The sequence below is a fragment of the Chaetodon auriga genome, chromosome 22 (assembly GCF_051107435.1).
Source record: "Chaetodon auriga isolate fChaAug3 chromosome 22, fChaAug3.hap1, whole genome shotgun sequence".
Lineage (NCBI taxonomy): Eukaryota > Metazoa > Chordata > Actinopteri > Chaetodontiformes > Chaetodontidae > Chaetodon > Chaetodon auriga.
In genome coordinates this window covers 11,331,248-11,351,920 of record NC_135095.1, presented here as the reverse complement: position 1 = coordinate 11,351,920, position 20,673 = coordinate 11,331,248, and the positions used below count along the sequence as shown (strand labels likewise).

Below are 20,673 nucleotides of genomic sequence, written 5' to 3'. Positions count from 1 at the left end.
GCAGTGATGACGTGTAAACAGGGAAAACGAGTTTTTGGCCTGTGCGCCATTTTATCTTTTGTTTGCCATCAGTGAGTGCGTTAATATCTCCTTTGTTTAAGATGGCGAAGGCGGGTCATGCCTTCGCCATAGAAGAATCGCACTTGTAGCTGCAGGGAGCCTATCGTTAACAGCTTTTTACAGGCTTCTGATTGGTCCACATGGCTTAAGAGTTTGGGTGCTGTCTGCTGGTTTGGCATTTTCTTGACAATTGTGTTTTTCTGTTTTCATATGGATGGAGATTATTTGTAAAAATGGTGCTTTTGTTGCCGGATTCTCTTTTTTTTTAGAACAAATCTACTAATCTACTAATCAGGCCATAATTGATGGATAAGAGAATGGATGAAAGGCTTTTTCTACTCTGACATGCTAAAATGTACCATCTACCTGACTTTTTGCTGCTTTTCACTCTGGGAAGTTTCATTTTTTTCCCTTCTCATTCAGAAATTTTTCTATTCAAAATGAGCCGGATCGCTTCACATCACCACGCTCAGTGAAAACACCTGTGTGTACGTGTGTGTCCCATCATTGCGCGAGTGGACAGAGGTTGCAAATGGTGGAAATTTACCTTAAAAGGACCCTTTAACAAGACATAGCGTCCAACATTTGACCTTTCAATTCTGAGATAAGACCACCAGGCAATATTCCCACATCCTGTCTTATCTTATCCCAGAAACTAATTTCTCAGATAAATGCAACATCACAGCGAGGGAACATAAAACCTGCTATCAGCTGAATCTGGCAAACGCTTCCTGCATCCAGAATCTCGTCGTCTAAGTGAACTTGGTGACTCCGACCTTAAACCACCCCGCTTGTTGACCACCGCTCTGGAGACTCGTGGCAGAAGACAACTATTGCATTTAACGCCGTAATACCAGCACATTAACTACAAGCAAAAAGTAATACTGAGAAGTGCTGCTGGCAAGCTGCGCACTCTGTCTGGCAGCATCAAGGTTTATTACACATTAAAATCATTTGTGGCAGATGACGGCTGCAAATCACGCAGCTGTTCACCCTCACGCCCGACCGCAGCATTAAAAGGACAGAAGGGGCTTTCCCATTCAATTCAAACGGCACCGAGCGTTGCATACCATCCATGTGACCTCGCTCTGTGGTGATTACATCATGCGGACTGTGGCTTATGAGGGATTGACTCCTAATCTGGTATGGAGAACTTCCTACCTCACTGACCACAGTGCGTGTGATCTTGTGTGTGTGTGTGTTTCGGCTGCTTCTATTGACTCAGCACTGTGTCAGGCAGACTCTCCCTCCACTCACATGAAAGTGACCCTTAAAAATTAGAAACTCTACTTTGACCAGCTTTCAAATGACGTGGCATGAACGGGATGAGACTTACACTACGCCTGAAAATGTGAATATAAAGCCGAACTAACAAGTTAACACCTGAAGCAACAAGTGCTGCATAATGCACAACTGCTACAACAATTAGTCTATGAATCAATTAGTCCATCGACAGAAAATTAATTGGCAACCATTTTTAGTAATTTTCCAAGCAAAAAAACCCAACCAGTGCAGGTTCTAGCTTCTCAAATATAAGGATTTAATGCTTTGTCATATATGACAATGACGATTTGAATGCATCGCCTGGAGATAAAGGATATTTTAAAGGGTGTTTCCTGACATTTCACAAGCAAAAGCATTGATCAGTTAATCGGGAAAAGCATCAGCACATCAATCCATGATGAAAATAACAGTTAGCTGCAGCGCTATCATCCCCTACAACGCTGCTCGGCCGCATGCGGATACATATAATGCTATCATGACCAAGACACTTCACACTAATGCTTCAGAGCCCTTTAAGGCAGCGTTTTAGAGTAAAAACATTACTTTGCAGTGGAATGGCCCTTTAATTAAAGATCAAAGCTTCCGTCCAACATTATGCTAACAGCCCCTAAAAAATTCACTACTCTACTACTCATGAAAACTAGTTTGGATTCGAGGGGGGACTGAAACAAGTAGGCTAAATATTTCATGAGGCAGATTTGAGCACTTGATTCGTTTATTGTCGGCGATGTCTCGTGAAGTTACTTGTTTTTAATCACCGGCTGATTTTCTCCAAGCCCCTGCTATTTTTCGTAAGTGAGCAAAGTGTACAAAGAAGACTTCACACACAGCAACATCACACTGTGACACGCATATATCCACTTGGACACATGCAGCCACGCTCAGTCCTCGCTCATTTCTGCTCTACTTATGGCTCAGCAGATGACACTCGGCTGCTCTGCTGCTAATAATAGACCAGAGAGGAAAAAATGAGAGAGAAAAATCCCATCTCTTCTCCCTCTCTGCTCCCTCTCTGTCTGCCTCTCCTCTTTTTCTGCTCCCCCAAGAGGCTTTAGTTAAGGTCATGGAGGATGACGGGAGAAGGGGAGAACCAGAGAGAGACGTGGAGCGAGGGAAAGAGAGCGACAAACAGACGGAGCTCGTCAGTACCACGCTTTGTTCTTTCTGTCTCGCTCTTCTTTGGTTCTATTTCCAGACAGAAGTGAACCTGATAAACCCGAAACCAGTCCTGATGGGCTTTTTTTGGATCCTGAGCATCAACTGATTTTACTTGAACTCTCTTGGTATAAAAAAAAAGTCAGTATGACAGCCTTCAGACCAATCAGCATCCTATCAGGAACTACTGGCAAGCTGGTTTGAAAACAACATGGCGGCTGCTAAAGAGGTTAGCGAGATGCTGCTGAAGCATCAGAATATCTCCTCATTGAAAGAAAAGCACAGAACGGCACTGAAGGCTTTGCTCCCACACGGCCTCGCTGAGAGTTTCGCTCTCCTACTAAGTCGTATGCTTCGTTGATCTGCTTGACTGGAGTGAGCCCGTGGTGGACGGTGACGGACAGATGGTTCATCCAAACACCGGCCAAGAGATTTCTGAAAGTGGCTGCCACTTTTCCAACCAGTTTCCAGGGACGACTTCCCAGATGGTGCCGTGGCACAAGTGTAGCTCTGAGTTTACAGTAATAAACCACAAAATATGACAGTGATTCAACTTATAATCAAATATTTTACATTTTCTTACTGTGGTCAGTCTATCTAGGAAAAAAAAACACCCATCCAATAAGACATCAGCTGCTGGGTCCCTCACACGAGCAGCACTAGACACTGTGGACCATCCATCCAGAGGAGGTCTGGTATGCTACAGGTTATGTAATCACGCCTCACAGGTTTGAGTCCAGTCAAGTTTCTCTCCCCCCTCATTTCCAGTCTCCTCTCTAGCATCAACTACGATGGCAAAAAAGTCTGAAAGAGCATGTAGCTGAAACATAAAAAAGAATTTAAAGATAAAAGGCCTGAAATGTAAATCCAAAGGGAGCAGAGGCTCAGGCTTGTAAGACATTCAAACACACACACAGACAAAGTGCTCTCCCCACAGCACACACACATTCATTTATTACGGGGTGGGGGTTCACAATATAATGAGCCCCCCGCCCCATTCCACTAAGGAATGACATCTTGTCATCGGAATGTGGGATACGATGAAACAAGGGGGGCCCCTCCCCAAACACACACAGAATAAGGGGAGAACACAAAGAAAGAAAGAAACAGGAGCTCACTTGCACGTGTACACACACACACACACACACGAACACACACACACACACACACACACACACACACAGTGCACACACAAAGAAAAGACACACAGTGCTGTCGAGCAAGCAGCCTCGATGTGCAGCCCAGGTCACTTTACGCTGATGCAGACGAGTGGCAGTTTAGAGACTAGAGCTATTTTAGACTCTCTCTCTCTCTCACACACACACACACACACACACACACACACACACACACACACACACCTATACCTATTCCTCTTCCATGCAGGAGGCACAGCGGTCGACTGAACGCCCCTTCAACCATGCAGCCACTGTTTTGATCTGTGGTCGTCAGAGGTATTAGCTTGTGACTGTACTTCCTCTCTCTTGCTGTATTTTTAGTCATGATGCAGTTTGATGTCGTTTAAATACGATTAGCAAAATCAAATTCTCTAACCGAAGCATCCAACCCGGTCAGGAGGAAGGTCGTGAAGGCAAGACGAATGTCATGCGTTGACCGTAGAGTGCATTACCAGCGGACGCAGCATCGACGTCTGAAAGGCCTTAGACCTGCATTCCCTCTAATGGCCAGCAGGGGGAGACTCCCCCGACTTCTCACATCATTTATTTCCTCAGCAAACAGTTTCCTCGTCAGTTTATGGTCTCAATGGCTTGTTTCAAGTCTTCTTCAACACACCATGATGTTCATTTTGTAAATGATGGCCTTGTTTAGAGTAGAATAAACCATAAGACAGGGCTTAATTTAGGGCTTGGCCACCTTGACACTGACAAGTCAATACCATGGCGTGTTTCTCAGTCAGATCCAATCAGGAAAGAGGCGTAGCAATGCGTATCCTCCTCAGCTCCAACCTCTCATCTAAATATGTGGTGGAGATGGCGACAAACCGCAAACCAGTGTGTGGCGCCATGATGTTTTTAGGCTTGATGTTGACCAATTTGACACAGTGAAGCAGTTTAGATATGAAAGAGTTAGACATTTATGTCTGTCAAGTCAGTTTTATTTACACAGGCCAAAATCACAAATCTGCCTCAGAAGGCCTTAAGTGATATTTCTCAAATGCGACTTTGTACACAGGGCTTGAAAACGGCACCTAGACGCTCCTCTTTGTCTTCATTACTGTCAGCCAGCAACGGCCCAGATGTTCGCACTAGTGTGGTGATGCCACAGAATCCACAGAAACCTGCACTTTTGTCTTTGATTATGCTTCTATCTTCACCAGATCCCCACATCCTCTGTCACTCAATCTGGTCTTTTCAGTTTATGCGTAAAAATGTGTAATTTTCCTTCATTCCAGTGGTTACAGATAACACCCTGTAATTGAAATGCCAAAGGTGTCATTTCAACCAGAGCCACTTTGAACCTGGGACAACTGGGTAGACTGGTGCTGTTTCATGTATGATAAGCACTGAAGCCAGACGCTGACCTCCTGCCTATTAAACAAAAGAAAATAAAGTCCGTCTGAGGAAGCAGAGGCCGTCCATCTGAGCCCGGATTTGCCATTTTTTCGGGCTCAAGACAACGTGACCCAATCCCCCGCCGCTGATCTGCAGCTGTCGGCCAATCGCGGCTCTGAATTTCCAGGAAGTGATTATTCTTCACAATGTCAGTATTGTTTTGCGGTTTCCTGGCAAAAAATATGAAACGTGGAAAAACAATAAACCTCTTTTCGCTAATCAGGCGCACACTTTAGTCAGACTACTGTGTGCGTGTGCGTGTGTGTGTGTGCAGGGCTGAATCTGCAGTCAGCATGTCCACAGTAGAGATTCAGGGATTCCTTCAGGACAATGCTGACTGTAAAGTGGTGTAGTAGTGTTGTGGGTTCAAATGCAGGTCCTGTATTTCTCCACACATAATGTTTCTGCATGTCTGTGTCTCTCAGCAATGTAGCATCCAGCTAGATGAGACATCCCTTGATAAAAATCTTCAGTGTGGAGATTACAAAAAGATCAATGACAGGGTGAATGAGTAAGCGGCGGTGCAGGATGAAGCTGACAAAAAAAAAAAAAAAAAAAAAAAGTCACTCCTTTTTAACGTGTGAAATCTAAGGAGGGAGACGGGACTGATGTCAGGGGAGGAGACGGAGAGAAAAACAGATGCGAGGAAGAAAATAACGAGGAGAGCAGGAGATAAAGAGAGGGAGGAGGGGATCTGACTGGAAAGAGCGAAGACGGGGCGGGAAGAAAAAGAGCGAGAGCGCGTGAGAGAGAGTCGAAAACCAGAGGGAGAGCATGAGCTATGTCATCATGTCTCACTGTGCAAGTCATCTAACATCTGCCCGATGCATTCACTGTCCCCGAGTCACCCCTTCACACTCACACACAGAATCCCTGCATCAGCTGTAAGCACACCCTGCCTTTCCATTAACCAGCAACACACACACACACACACACACACACACACACACACACACACACACACACACACACACACACACACCCTGTTTCCAATTACCTCGCTATAATTATCATAAAGTTCACTTCCATGCTCATCAACGCGCACACACACACACACACACACACAAATACTGTACATCCAGTCAGTGTGATGTCAGCCCCCCCACACACACACACACACACTCTCAGCAGTTTTCTAAAGCACCTTTCAGTCTTGTCTCAGCGCTCTTTATTTAGAGGAAGATGCCAAAACGTTTCAGCATCTTTAGCTCCCTGACTTGCACAAACACACACAGAAATGCACGCTCGCACGCACACACACACACGCACGCACGCACATACACACACAAAACTCTGGGTTCAGGATTACACTTGCTTCTTGTTTTTTCTAAATAAACACAGGGAGTGGGAGGGAGAAAGGTCGGTCATTTTTCGCCCCGAGTGCACACACGCACACACGCACGCACACACACACGCACGCACACACACAGTCACACGCATAACTGAGCTGTTAGCACACATATCCGAGGTCTCAAAGCCATCGAGTGAGATTTATGTGTGTGATAAAATGCTTCACTCCCATGGGCGGCTGGTCTAGACTACATGCAGTATTTTTAACTGTATCTGAATGACTCCACACACTGTACACGACTTTCAAACATCAGCCTGTTTACCACACCTACTACACTTTTAGCTGTGTGACGGCCTGAACAGCGTTCTCCTTTACGCCATGCGACACCTTCCACTGACATCGATACGAGCGCAGTTCTTTAAAGGCAGGGCGGCCTGACCTTACTCTTCAACTTTAGGGGAAGCTGATGAACACACATGCACACACGTTACACGGAAGGAAGCACGGGGATGTTTTGCATAGGGGGAAGTGTCAGCTTCTCTCTCCCCCTTCCTTTGTTGCTCACAGCTGGTTACTGACACATGACAGAGACATGGAGTGGGTGAGACAGAGCCAGGGAGAGAACTGAAGCGGGACAAAGACGGAGCCAGAGGAAGACGGAGAGCTGCAGTGAAGAATGAGCAATAAAATGAATGAAAAAGAGACTCCCTGCGTGCCCTCGTCTTATCCTCTGTCATCTCTGGATTATCCAACATCAGAGCTGAGCGCCGGGCGACTTCGGCCTGCGGCGTTTTCCTGTTCCATCGCTCATAAATCCAACCGGCTGGGGCTTCGGGGTCTTCGCATATCTGAACGACACATCTTGCTGTGTGTGTGTGTGTGTGTGTGTGTTTAAGCATTAAGTGTGTGCCGTGTGTGCAAAACACTCAGCTTTTAAGAGTTTGCTGCACTCTTTGATCAGGATGTGTCATGATTTTCGAATCTTAAAAACATATATTCTGCCTTGTTTTTAAAGCTGTGTGGGCGTGATGTGGCTCATCGGGTGTTGTGGGAAGTAGATCTCACTCGTGTGTGTGAGAGTGCAGCCGCCGTAAAGCACATGCTACAGGGAGTGAGCTATAGTGGTCAGGGTCCAGCCTTATGGTGACAGAAGGCCGCGTGTTTGATGCTGCAGAGGACATAAAGTTCCTGTTTATGAACGCCGCCGCAACACCTTGACACCAGCCTGCATCAGCTGGCTGCTAAGGCTTGCTACTCAGCACTAGCTCAGCCTCGCTGTTGCTTGGCCCCAACCAACTAGACTTGTTTGACCACGCTGAGTGGATTCTTAAACCGAGGCGTAACGTTTGTCCGTTTTACAGATTGATTTATTAGCAAACAGCTTTTCAAGTGATGTAATCCTGATGATTGACAGCTGATCTGCAGCAGACCGACAAGCTAACCAGCCAGCTGCACAGCGGCCGACGGCGGCTTTCCATCCTGACGGCGGCAGAGAAGACGCTCAGCGATAAACTCCCCTTTCAGGTGGTTCTTAAACTACTCAGGCCACAAAACCATCTGTCCGTCTGTCACGTTCAAAACACAGGAAAAAAACATTTCCACTTTTTTCATTATTAAACAGCCCAGCTCATCTGCAGCTCGGCTCAGGGCAGATGAATAAGTTAACGATCCCCTAAGATAGCTGCAGCATGTGCAGCCACACACGCCGCCTCGCCGCCGCCTGCTCACACACATGAACTCATATACAGACTTACATTTACATGCACATAGGCATTAGCTTAATTGGCAATAAGGAAAAGGAACTGAGTAAATTATTTGTAGCCAGCATTTAAAACATTTACGAGAAAAACTGCAAACAGTTTCCATTCCCTTTTCGGTATGTGTGTGTGTGTGCGTGTGTGTTGGGGGTGGCTAACACTACTTTATAGCAAGTTCAGAATCAATCAGCACGCCTTTGCCGAAGGCTACACGCAGCTGCAGTTTGCTGTTTTGTCAGGGAAAGCCTCACCTCAGCTCTGCTGTCCTGGACAAATCTGGGGATATTTATCTTTCAGTAAAACACAGAATGCTGCTTTTACTCCCCGTTACGCATGCGCACCAGTACATACATCATCTTCATTATATTTACTTGTAATATGTCAAAGTAATGTGTCAAATCTAATTTTTGGAAGATCCATTTTTTTCTACATTTAATAAAATGTACACAGATTCTTGTTTATTAAGCCTCATAATTTGATAAAGTGCAACACAGAGTCCACTGTTCAGTGAAACTGCCTTCGGGACATCACACTATAAATGCCTGATAAACAATCCGGACAATATCTTCCTCTTGCTCTCCCTCGTTTTCAGCCTCTCTACCTCCAACATGATCTCTTCTCCGTCCCTCTGGGTTTTTACCAGCACGTGGGCAGATTTCAGGCCAGTCCCAGGTTAAAATGGGTCACCGCTCTAAACAAACTGCCGCAAAGCTAAAATTGGACATTGTGAGCCATATTTATTGGCCTTGTTCGACGTGATTCATGTTGTCTATGTCAGAGGACTACAGTGATCTGACTTCAGTGTAGCATCGCGTGGTGTCGGTGTCAGATAAGACAATAAAATCCACTGCTGGCACAATACATGTCAAAGAGCTGTCTGAGCCCAGAGCGCTGTCTTCAGGCACCGAGTGAATGACCGTTATTGAAGGAGAGCCTTGAAGCCCCAAATGCATGTGTGTGTCCTTGTATATGTTAGCGTGTGCGTGTGTGTGCGTGCACGTGTGCAGGGAGGGAGCTAATCCGCCTTGTGTTGCTGTTGAGAGAGAAATTTCAAGGTCTTTGAGTGCCAGTGGAGCTGAGAGCCTAAGGTCACACACTCACACACTCACACACACACACACACACACACACACACACACACACAGGGTCCCCTCTTCTTTTCGTCCTCAGTTTCTATGCTCCTGTCCCTCCTCCTCCTCCTCCTCCCTTTTCATTTCCTTTGTCTTTTCTCTCCCACTTTTTCCTCCCTCCCTCCCTCCTCCCTCCTCCCGATGTTTCCCACTTCCCCATTCCCTCGCTGAACTCCCTCCACCATCACCTCCCTCGTCCTCAGACTCCTGCTCCCGATCTTTCCCGCTGCCTTCGCCCCCGTCCTGCTAATCTCCTCCGACCACCTGTCCTCCAAAACTTCGCCGGAGTTGGAGTTTCTATTTTGCAGTTTATTCTATCTGATCCTCTTTTGCTCTTCATGTCTCTGTCACACGTCACCCCCTCCAGCAAAGGTAGCTGAACGCTGGACAGGCCCTTAGTGAGTGCCGCGGACCCAAAGGGGCTGAACTTTGACCTCCGCCCCTCCTCCCTCCTCCCTCGCCCTCTCATTTCTCTCCTTTCCCTCCCTACTTTCTCCTCTCTTTTACCCCTTCTTTCCGCCTTGTGGCTCACTCACTCTTGAACCACATCTTGCTTTCATGGGGCACGTATGCAAATCTGTTGTCAACTTGTCACTACTTTTGATTCCACAGCACGAGTGCCGCTTATTTCAAGCTGACAACGGAAATATGTTTGCCTACAAGCAACAGCGATGAAATGTCTGATCAACCAGTACCAAAGCCACAGATTATTCAAACTCTAGTCATATAACACCAAAAAAGTAGCACATTCTTGCATTTGAGAGGCTGGGACAAGCAAACATTTGATGTTTTTCTATCATAAATTACGTCTTTCACATTTCATGAGCCACAAAGATACAGATAGCACAATACTGACGATGGATTTTTATATACAGCTGCCTCTGATAAGCACGATTTTCCAGTACTTAACAGGTTCAGTGTCGTCATTTAAAGCTATTTCTAAGTAACTCAAGGTTAAACCGATCCCAAACACTCCTCCTTCTGCATTTTCTCTCATTCCAGGAGAACTGCGTCAGCCCCCTCTTTCCCCATCCATCATCTGCCTTTCAGCCTAACAAGGCACCTTAAGATAAGCTACCAGATGACCTTCCTCCTCTTTCTCGCCACTCCTTCTATCTTTCCATAAATCTCCACTGAATCTTCCTCCATTTCCATCCATCTATGGATTCTCCCAGGAGCAGAAGTTAACCTGCTCTGCATCAGATGCCAAAGAATGCACAGACACACCTCCTCACCCCAGATCCGCTCGACACGCTAGAACTTAAACAACCTCAGTCAAATGTGCATATGAGTCAAAGGGATGGAGACACACATGCACACGCGTCCAAACACGTTTGCACATACAGAAAACCGACAAGTTCCAGATGATCCCGACTCCCACAGATCTCCAGTTCCCCTGCCCACCCAGTGAGGGAATGTGATTGGATGTGTGTCCGTGCGTGTGCACATGTGTGTAACTTTACTCCCACCATTCTGCCACATGTCAGCAGTTGCTCAGTCATCTCTGACACACACACACACACACACACACACAGGATTGTGTCGGTGGGCTCTGCAGAAATGACTCCTCTCTGCATGCATATAGCACAGTCACCACAGGCCTTCAATACCCTTATATAACACACGCAGTATACGATGTTCAATCCTGTAATCCAGGGTATGTTAAATAACACGCTCCTATCAGGCTGTTTCTGATTATTTAACCAAATGATAACTCTAAAGTGAGCTGATGGGGATTGGACCCAGAGCACTGTCAAGAATCACTCGGTTTCCTCTTCTTGACAAGAAAAAGAGAGACAGAAAGAGGCCTGTGTGGCAGAGGGAGGGCGCTCGACGGCGGCCCAACGTTTGTTTTCTGATAAACAAGCTGGCGTTTCCTAGACGCGGGGCATCAGGCAAAGCTGATTTTAGCTCCTGGGATTCAGGGAGACTCGAGGAGCATCTTGTGATGGAGATGACAGGAAAAACAACGGTGCACTCTCCCAGGAAAAAAAAACCAACAAAAAACTGCATGCCGAGGAATACAAACACGTGCGGATTTGCTGAGAACACATTGAATTACAGTCTCACCCGGTTTGACTTCTGATGCTTCAGTCGTTGCAGAGGACGAAGCCGCGTGTCGGAAAGATGGAACAAGCCACGAAAACTAGCCCGGCTTAGCCACGCCTTGGAATTCATTCGGAAAAAACATGTTTTCTGACTTATTACAAATTACTCTCAGTCCGTGGCTAATTATGTCATTCTGCACAATAAAGTTTTTTTAATCTTGTATGGTCTTATACAGTGTAATTTGCGTGACCGGGGCAAGCAGTTCCACGTGAGTCCATGTCAGTGTTTTCCTCCTCAGCTCAGTCAGTACCCTGAATGTCATATGACCGGCTCAGACTATTATACATCTCCAGCTGCTCAACACACCTTTTGTCCCCACGCGTCAACCAGACGAGCTGCTTTCAGACGTCTCCTCTACAAGTCTCCTTTTGGCACTTTCTGCCTCTCTCTGTCTCTGTGACACACACACACACACTGACTGCAGAAGTTGCATCAGTAATGGAGCAACAGCATCCTGTGGTGAACCGTGTGCCATCCTGTCTCATGTATCGCACAGTGCACAAGACGCGGCCTTTTTTTTAGACTGTAGACTGAGAATGGAAGCGGATGGGGGGCTGCCCAGTGCAACCAGTCTTGTTATAGCTGCAGAGACACTAAATTGGAGCAGCCGGGATCTAATCTGTCCTGCTCAAGGGCACCATAATGGGGACAAGTAGGTGAGAGATGCAACAGTGTTACTCGTGCACTTTCAGTACCCTGAATTTCCCAGACAGCCTGGGGATTTTGGCGAGGAAGTCTAGTCATGAGGTAACTTCTCTGACCTTTAAGAAAATGCCCCTAAAAAACAACAACAAAACAAAACAAAACAAAAAAAAAATCACCCTACATTCTACAGATCTCAAGCAGGCAGGTTTATGAGGTTTGACTGCAGGCAGATCACAGCAATCAGCTCATCAAACCCACGCGTTAATGCTTATATTAAAGCCTCAATAGTTTGGCATCCTCTTCCTCATTCAGCACTTATTTCTGCAACTTGTGGTGGCGCCGCAGCATCCGTTCACACACATTAAAAAGCCAACCGTTAATACCAGCAAGTGTAAGGACAAAGCGGTGATGAAAAAAAAAAACGTGAGTCATAGGGAGAATAGTGGCTGAGCTGCAGTAATGAGTTGCACCATACCTCCTGGGTTTGTCAGATTTTTCTGTCAGCCATGCAAATTCAGAGTAGAAATTCTGCACCTCACAAGTGTGTTTCCGCATTTTGCAAATAAAAATTTGGCCCAGGGAGCTGCTACAGGTGCAGGTCAAAATGATAAAACTTTAAAAACCACGCAGCCAACCAAGTATTTCCAAGCAGTGCCCTCCACTGAGAGACAGCTCATCTTGCAATAAACCAGTCCAAGAAGCGATATTTTTTTAATGACTGACGTGGAGATGGAATCCATCATTCATGAGAGGAGGCAGCAGTCGAGACACACGACCCAAGAGGAAATGTGCAAAACCAATCAAATCTCCACAGAGCAAGCTGAGCGTGAACGTGAACTAACTGTTGCCGCTTCAAATAGCACACGAGCATCTAGTCATGCTTTATCTGAAATGCTTTTAGCGAGGATTTAATCTGCACCAGTCTCCCAATCTCAATCAGATACTGATCTCATTTCAGGAAGACTCATACAGGAAAGCATGTGGGTGAACAGGAAGTTCTCACGTACCAGTTATCTCGAGATGTCAACAACAAAAAGAGAGGTTACATTCAGCACCTGGTTGGAATCCAGACACCTCAGAGACGACCACAACCAAAAGACGACATTTAGTGAAAGCCTGGGTCGGATCAACAGGAAGAGGCAGAGCATGAAGACTGGAGATGTGACAGTTTTATGAGTCTGGACTCACCTGGAGCTCACACCACGCCACTTCCACCGTGGTCTCCGTATCCAGTCCCTTGTACACCGTCTTAAAGGACCCTCTTCCAATCTCGATGTCAAACTTGAGGAAGCGTCCATCTGGTGACGTCCCCACAGCTTTTGTCTCCACCTCCTCTATATCCTCTTGCACTCGTTTCTCGGCCTCCCTCTGCTCCGCCCGTGCTTTCGCCAGGCCCCTCTCCTCCTCCGTCTCCCTCTCTTTCTCCTCGCTCGGACTGCTAGCGCTACCCTCGTCCACACGTTCTATCGCTTTTCCATCTTTCGCCACCTGCTCTGTGTTCTCTGACCCTCTGGGACGCAATGTGACTTCAGGCTGTTTGCCTGCTGTTTTGTCGGTAACATCCAATACTGTCGGGCTGGGCTCTTTTACTGCCCTGTCTGCACTACGCTCAACACCGCTACTGGTGGGAACAGCAACCTCAACACTGCCCACAGCTAAATTTTCCTCAGCGTTTCTTATGAGCCCCTCTGCAACTGGCCCAGCAAGCCCAAGACTAAGGTGGGGGGTCATCATTTGCACATAGGGGCCTCTTGGGACCTCCCCGCCTTCAGCATCTCGAGCCCCAGGTCCAGGACCGGAGGGCTGCGGAGGGAAGAAGGTGGGAGGCCCTTCACAGTCCGGAGGCGAGGTGAGTATCACAGCTGCTTTGCTGGGCAGGTCCAAAGCCGTGGCGTTGGAGTCACAAATGACACTCCGGCGGAAGAAACGGTGCTCGGCTGTTTTAGAGTCTCTATCCATCGTGTGGCGCCGACGCTGGACCTCAGGGTGTCCAGTTAGCTTCTCTACCACGTGCGAGTCTGAACTGGCAGAACCGTTCACATTTTTATGGGGGGTCTGGGGAGATGGACAGGGAGAGGCAGAGGGAGGAGGGGGGGCCGGAGCAATGAATTTCACCGCTTTGCTGCTGCTACTGCTTTCAGACATTCCTCACGAAGGCTCAGACCACAAAAGAGAAACTCTGTACATATAAATAAGGACCTATTTCATGTGAGTAATCAGACCGATCTATGTGTAAACTGTGTCTCCACTCCTTTTTCAAATTAAAAGCTCTCCAACCTCTGATCACGCTCCAGGAAAAACAAAGGGGGTGGGTTACAGAAAATAAATCAATCAACTGAATGCAGCTATTTTCATTGTGTTCTGTAGTTGTTGGGGTTTTTTTTTCAGCTAGGATTTATTAACTCGACTTCCTCTTTGCAACTGTTTCAACAAGACAACCTACAGTTTCTACAAGGCCCTTCTGTGCAGGGCTCAGGGAAGCCCCAAGAGAGAGGAAGGGGCTTTCGCTTAAAGACTGGGGAGGGAAGGGACGAAAGGCAGTCAAAGGAGGGGGGTTGCACGCACTGCAATGAGGTGACAACCGTCAAATTAACACCCGAATCCATCCTGGTGCCAACATCCAGAGAGGGATGACCACGACATGGAAGGACTGGAGGTTTAACAGACCAGTGTGACCTCCCAAAGGCTGATAAGTCAAAATATGACTGGAATCCAATCCGTTACAGCTCGACTGGAGGTCTGTGTAGGAACAGGCTGAAGCCCCCGCTCCTCGTTGAAGACAGGACTCCCTGGAGAGGTCGCTGGCCCGTCTGGTAAGGCCAGACAGAAGGCTAGGTGGGCCTAGCCTGGCCTAGCCTGGCCTAGCCTGGCCCAGCTTGATCTGCTTCGGCCCTTGTCGCTGCAAATAAAAAAGAGAAGGAAGAGAGCTGTAAGATGAAACTATATTTTCGTTCAATATCTGACAAAATTACCCATCTGCTTTCACTTCACTACTTCACTGACCCAACCAAAGCCAAGGGCCCCCATAATGACACTCTGCTTCCTGCCAGGGCGGCTGGTAGAACATGTAAGATGACAGATATCGTGATATTTTGCCACCATTTTGCCAGTGATGAGTGGTCTGAGTGACAGAGGCAGGGTGGGAAATGAACAGCAGCCAAATGCTGCCACAGCTTTTTTTTTTTTATTTGCGGTTGACAAATCTGTCAGCTCCTCCAACCACTAAGCAGAGATCAAACCCTCACTGGATGTTCTTTTCCTCGACAATTTGGTCAGTGGAATAGCGAAACTAGGTCAGCAAGAGAAAAAGTAGAGTTTCGTGCAGCAAAAAATGAATATTCACATTGATTAAAGCGCCGTCTTAACTAATTCATTACTCCAGATTCGGCTGTGGGAGGATTCAGGACTCCTTCGCTCTTGGTCTGGGACTTATAATTTGACTTGGGCTGAGCCCGGGCATCATCTTTAATCTCGTTAACAGGAAAGAGATCTGCATCCCACTTCCAATCTCTCCCTCCAAATTGCCCCCGTGCAGCTAATGCCGTGGAGTGATGCAGCGGAGTGTGCGCCTAATTGCGCCACGTTCCAAATTTAGCCCAAAGTCACCACAGCCTGGATGACCTCAAGGTTAGACTCCTCTGTGGCAGTTCAGCGGCTCTGCATGAGAGGGGAGGGGGGCGCTCGGATAAATACATATCAGTGTACATGTATATTACTCTGCATATTGTATTACAGGAAACTTCTACTCTGTTATCACAGCGGCGCTGGCACAGAGGCACAGCAGCTGCTTCGGTGTGCGATGTGAGAAATCATTCACACTACATTAATTCATGTGTAAAACAAGTTTTCACAAGGCTTATTGACAGAGCCGAGCAAAGAAACAGGCCGATGACTTCATCTACAGAGTTGTCCTCAATTCAATCTGTCCTCTGTGAATGGGGGATTCAAACTGCACGAGGCAACTTCGAACATATTGGGAGTGTGTCAATGGAGAAACTGCACAGACCGCTCTCACATGCATCAGTCCAGAAGATGCACTTCAAAGCAAAACAAGGCTGGAGGAAAGCCAAACGGATCTCATGTCGTGTCTCTCTGCATCACACAATCTGAAAGATGCTACTGTTCAGATCTTACGTCTAAATTTCCCCGAGTTAAATCTGCCCTGACGGTTTCCTCCCACTGACCTTACCGCGACACCAGAGACTCATTTGGCCCCACAGGCGACCGCATATTGTCCCCATTAACGGAGGTGGATGCAGGATTAGCAGTGAGGAGGTCGCACCAGGTATGTGCCTTCAGGCCACCAGATAGAATCAGAATACTTCACTGATCCTCGGGGGGAAATCAGACAACTAGAAAGCGTCTTTCTACCTTTTCTTCTATAAAAACCTGTTCTGTGCAGCTTCACGCGGCGCTTCATTATTTGTATGTCGTGAACAGGATTTAAATAATGCCTGAAATAATCCCTCAGATTAAGGAGCCTTGGAAGTAGTTTGCATTTAACAGCACCTGGCTGGCTTGGAGGTTAAGAGAAGCCTTTTACTCCACCAGATGTTTCATCTGTCAGTGCAGATGCAGACACGATCGATGGGTGATACCGTCTGATAATAGAATGACACCAACTGAAAAGACGAGACTGATGACTTGAGTATCTACGTCACAAAACAATGTCTCCGACCTCACAATCAGAGCTGTGATCTCTCAGTCCCCGAGCCCTCTGTGACCGGCTCGCACAAGAACATATCACACTGTTTATAATTTGGCGCAACTCTGAATATAAGTGATCCCACGGGGATACTGCGGTTCAGTTAATTAAAGCTCACTGTGAAAACATCTGTCCTGTTGTTGTTGTGAGAATGACATGTCGCTTATTTAAGAACTGAGTCATGACATGATGTTTTTATAGTGATTTCACAACGGCTAGGGGGTGTCGTTAGGGCAGCCAGGAAACAGAGGAGAAATATTCAATTCATCTTTATTTTCATATCAGAGTATAGAAGAAGCTCATGGTGATTTTAAGGTGACGTGTGCAACATCTGTATTTAAATTAATGGAAATAATAACCGATTTTTGCAGGACAGGTGTGCTGCTTCCACCAATCACACCTTTTCTAAGTGAACTTACAATATATTAGGCAAACATACTGCAATAAAAATAGAAATTTGAAATATTTAATATATTACTAGCAAAAAAACTCAATTTCTACTGATATTGTACTTTGATAGGGTGTTATTTTCTGTTATCAGGCCCCCTAATAATAATAATAATAATAATAATAATAATAATAATAATAATAATTTGTATGGCACCTTTCATGAAGAAATGCAGCTCAAATTGCCTTAAAACAAGGAAATTACATAAAAAGACACAGAGTGAACATAAAAAACAGGGATGGAAAATGAATGTCAGATACAGAATGAAGTCCACGTGATAATAATACTAAAAAATAATACAGAAGAAAGAGGATGCATCACATAAAATGGAAAAGTAGAATCCATTGAGGAACATGACTGCACATATAAACATTCAAGCATGGCCAAAATTTATGTGTTCAAACTGAACTAGATGCTAACATTAAAAAACAAACACTAAGGGCTGATGTGAGATTCAGGAATCACTCAGAAATCAAAGTGTGCTGTCAAAGGAGGGGAGGGATGAGAGCCATTAGATAACTGAGTTAATGGGTTTATTATTTCTATAGGCTGAGTTGTGTGAAAATCTGAATCTTGCACGGGTAATAAACTGTGTGCATGTGTCTAACTGCAAGTTCCCACATGCTGCACGTCCTGAGGAGTCAGCCCGGCGAGGAGCAAACCGAGAGGGGCTTCACAGCCGCCTGTTGAGGACCTCCAAAAAAAAAACAAAAAAAAAACGAGGCAATGCAGCTAACTTTACCTACAGGCAAAAGCACCGGTCACGATTTGAACCCAGCATCACAATAAAGCAAAGAAACGCGTCGTTACCTGTTACATCCGTGTGGACTGCGGTGGTACCGTGGAAATATGGAGGTGAAAAACTTGATTTAAAAGCCTTGAACTCCTCTGCAGTGGGGGTCCGCGCCGACACACAGCACTAATGTCAGTAGCGTTAGTGCGTCACATTAAAGCCACAGTTGGTTGCCGAAAACCCCCCGAAAAAAGAAGCTATTTACAAAAACATAACTTAGCTACAACCTTATCCAGCTAATGACAAAAGGTACGGGCGGTGAGCGGGACGTGCAGCGAGCCACAGCCGACAGACCGACACCTCCCACAGGGCAGGGAAGCCAAGTTCGCTCGCTGGTGTCGCGGTGGCTCTGGTACTTCTTTCTGTCTGTCTCTGTGTTGTCTGTGTCCGGGGTCTGCAACCGCGAACCAAACGGCAACAGTCTCCCTAAAAGATGCTATATCCTCATCCGTGTCGACACCCAGCCCGCTCCCGCGACCGCCGTTTCGCTCCTCTTGGCTTGTATGGTGCAATAAATCCGCTGTGAGCCGCAGTTATTCCCCGCTTTCAAGCCATCGGACGGCGGCTCCGTCTGCTGTCTGCTCCTCTCTGGCGATGACTCGACAAGGCGACGGCAGGGCTTTCACGCAGACGTGCAGCGTCAAGCGTCCAACCGTTAACCCGGATGATACAGGAAGAGAAGGCTTCTTTCAAAATAAATCCCAACAGTTGTGAACCACATAAATCCACCTAAGCGTGTTCAATATAGTGAACTGAGCTGTTGTTCAGTTTATAATCCCATTTTACCTCGGCCACGTGGGTATTTGGGAGGACATCCTGCAGCTCCACACCTCCTATTTGTTGTTATTATTTCTGAGGACAGCAGAGACAGTCTTTGATGCTCTGACAGAGACCCAGCTGTGCTCCTGCTGTGTCCAATCCGGAAGGAAAAACAGGAAGTATCTCTTACCTCTTTTTCTTCTTTGCTACAACAGTCGTAAACTCTCATACTCTGTGTCATGCGCTGAATTCAATTATTAATTTATTTATTTATGTTTGGCACAGTTGAAAGCTTATCTTTCCCTCATTTGTTTAACTGATGAGTGGTTCTATCATTTGTTTTAATGTTCAGAAAGAAAACTGGCCTTCTTGTCTGCTTATTTTCCCACAATTACAAACTAAAATTCTTTGCTGAATCAAGACACTGCAATTATTCACTCTTATCATTAGGTATTTAAGTAATAAATTGAATATTTTTGTTTAAAATATACTTGTATATGTATACTTGTACATGTTTTTGTTTAAAATATACATATACTTGTATATGTATATGTAGTACTCTTTACTAAAATCTCGTTGATTTTAAAACATTAATTTACTAGAATCCTAATATTTGTTTATATCTTAAAAAAACATGAAAACTCAATAGCCTACATATTCCTTACTTAATTAATTAACATATAATTATGAATCAATATGTTGTCAAGTTGAAGGCAAAAAGAGTTAAAACGAAATGATTCATTAAATTCATTAATAAGAATTTTATGTTGACGGGTCAAACCGGAAGTGCTATTGTTTATCAGACAGTCTTGACGCTAGCAACCGGAGGCAAACTCCAGTACCCCGAGCCAGTGAACAGCTGCAGCGTGAACCAGCACATATCGTTCATCGTGCTTTTATTTTATAGCTCGGTCATGTCTGACTCACCCATAGTCAAGCTCTGCGATTGATGCTTATTGACGTAGTGTGTGCTCTTAGAGTCTTTCTCAGTGTATGTGTGCGCGCGCGCGCGCGCGTGTGGCCTTCACTTGCTCTCTCTCTGACGCCCTCGTCGTCACTTTTAGTGCCCGACCACCTCTTGATTCCTCATTAAATATACTATTTTTTAGTCATATGTGTCCTTAAAAACCAGCCATAACATGTCTTTTGTTGTTATATACCTTAATAATGGATGGCTGTGATTTATTCCAGATTTTACTGCAGTTTTTCCAAAGGGAGGAGAGAACCAGAAATGCATAATGAGATCATAATGAGCTGATTTTACTTAATTCATTCTTATTTTTTGGTTCCAAAGGTTGAAGTCAGTTCCTATCAAAGACTGTTTGCCAGAACCTAACCACAGCTAAGAATCTGACATTTTTCCTGTCTATCACACCTACACACCCTGATATTGAGCTGCAGCGCCTCAGGCAAGAATAATCAAAACAGGATAATGGTTTTAACGTGCTCATTAGTCATGAAAAAGGAGGACAAGTTCCTGTACGCTGCAGATCTCAAACCCTGATGATACACACTCACACTATTGTTCATTTTCCTCTTCCTGTTTGTATCTGACAGCAGGGTTCAGACTATAAAACAGCAAGTCTTTCGAAATGAACACACACCAAGGAGGGATTAGATCGACCCGTATGAAACCTGCCACCTATTCACCAAATGTCATATCAGGCATTTGTCTCTTTCACGGCTTGATTTTTGGAATTTAATTGGTTTTGTCATTTGGCATAATTAAAGAGAGCCCCGAATTCATTCTGAATATAACTAAAATGGCACAGAACTTGAGATTTCTTGCTAAAAATACAAGCTTTCAATTGCCCTTTTGTTCAATATAATGACTAATTCTCCCTGAAATGGTGAGGACTTGTACATCAGCAGCTGACCCACTTGAGCTCACACAATAGCCTTTTATGTTAAACCAAAGTTTTTATCTTTTCCAATCAAGAAAAATACTTCATGCATGCCAGTTC

The 20,673-nt window shown here is 45.7% G+C and overlaps 1 protein-coding gene across 11 annotated transcripts in view; it reads right to left on the bottom strand.

The window, feature by feature from the left end:
* The window catches only part of wnk1b (WNK lysine deficient protein kinase 1b), an 85,681-nt gene extending 67,122 nt beyond the window's left edge, over window positions 1–18,559 (bottom strand). For 5 of the 11 annotated variants that reach the window (XR_013075856.1, XM_076722245.1, XM_076722247.1 and 2 more), the window contains exons 1-2: window positions 17,968–18,559; window positions 13,193–14,903 (exon numbers count right to left, since the gene is read on the bottom strand). Coding sequence is in view for 10 of the 11 variants with exons in the window: in XM_076722245.1 (XP_076578360.1) it covers window positions 13,193–14,149 (957 nt within the window). In the remaining variant the exon portion in view is untranslated. The remainder of the gene's footprint in view (window positions 1–13,192; window positions 14,904–17,967) is intronic. The other 6 variants (XM_076722241.1, XM_076722248.1, XM_076722243.1 and 3 more) reach the window with 2 other exon arrangements.
* Between the last annotated feature and the right edge of the window lie 2,114 nt (window positions 18,560–20,673).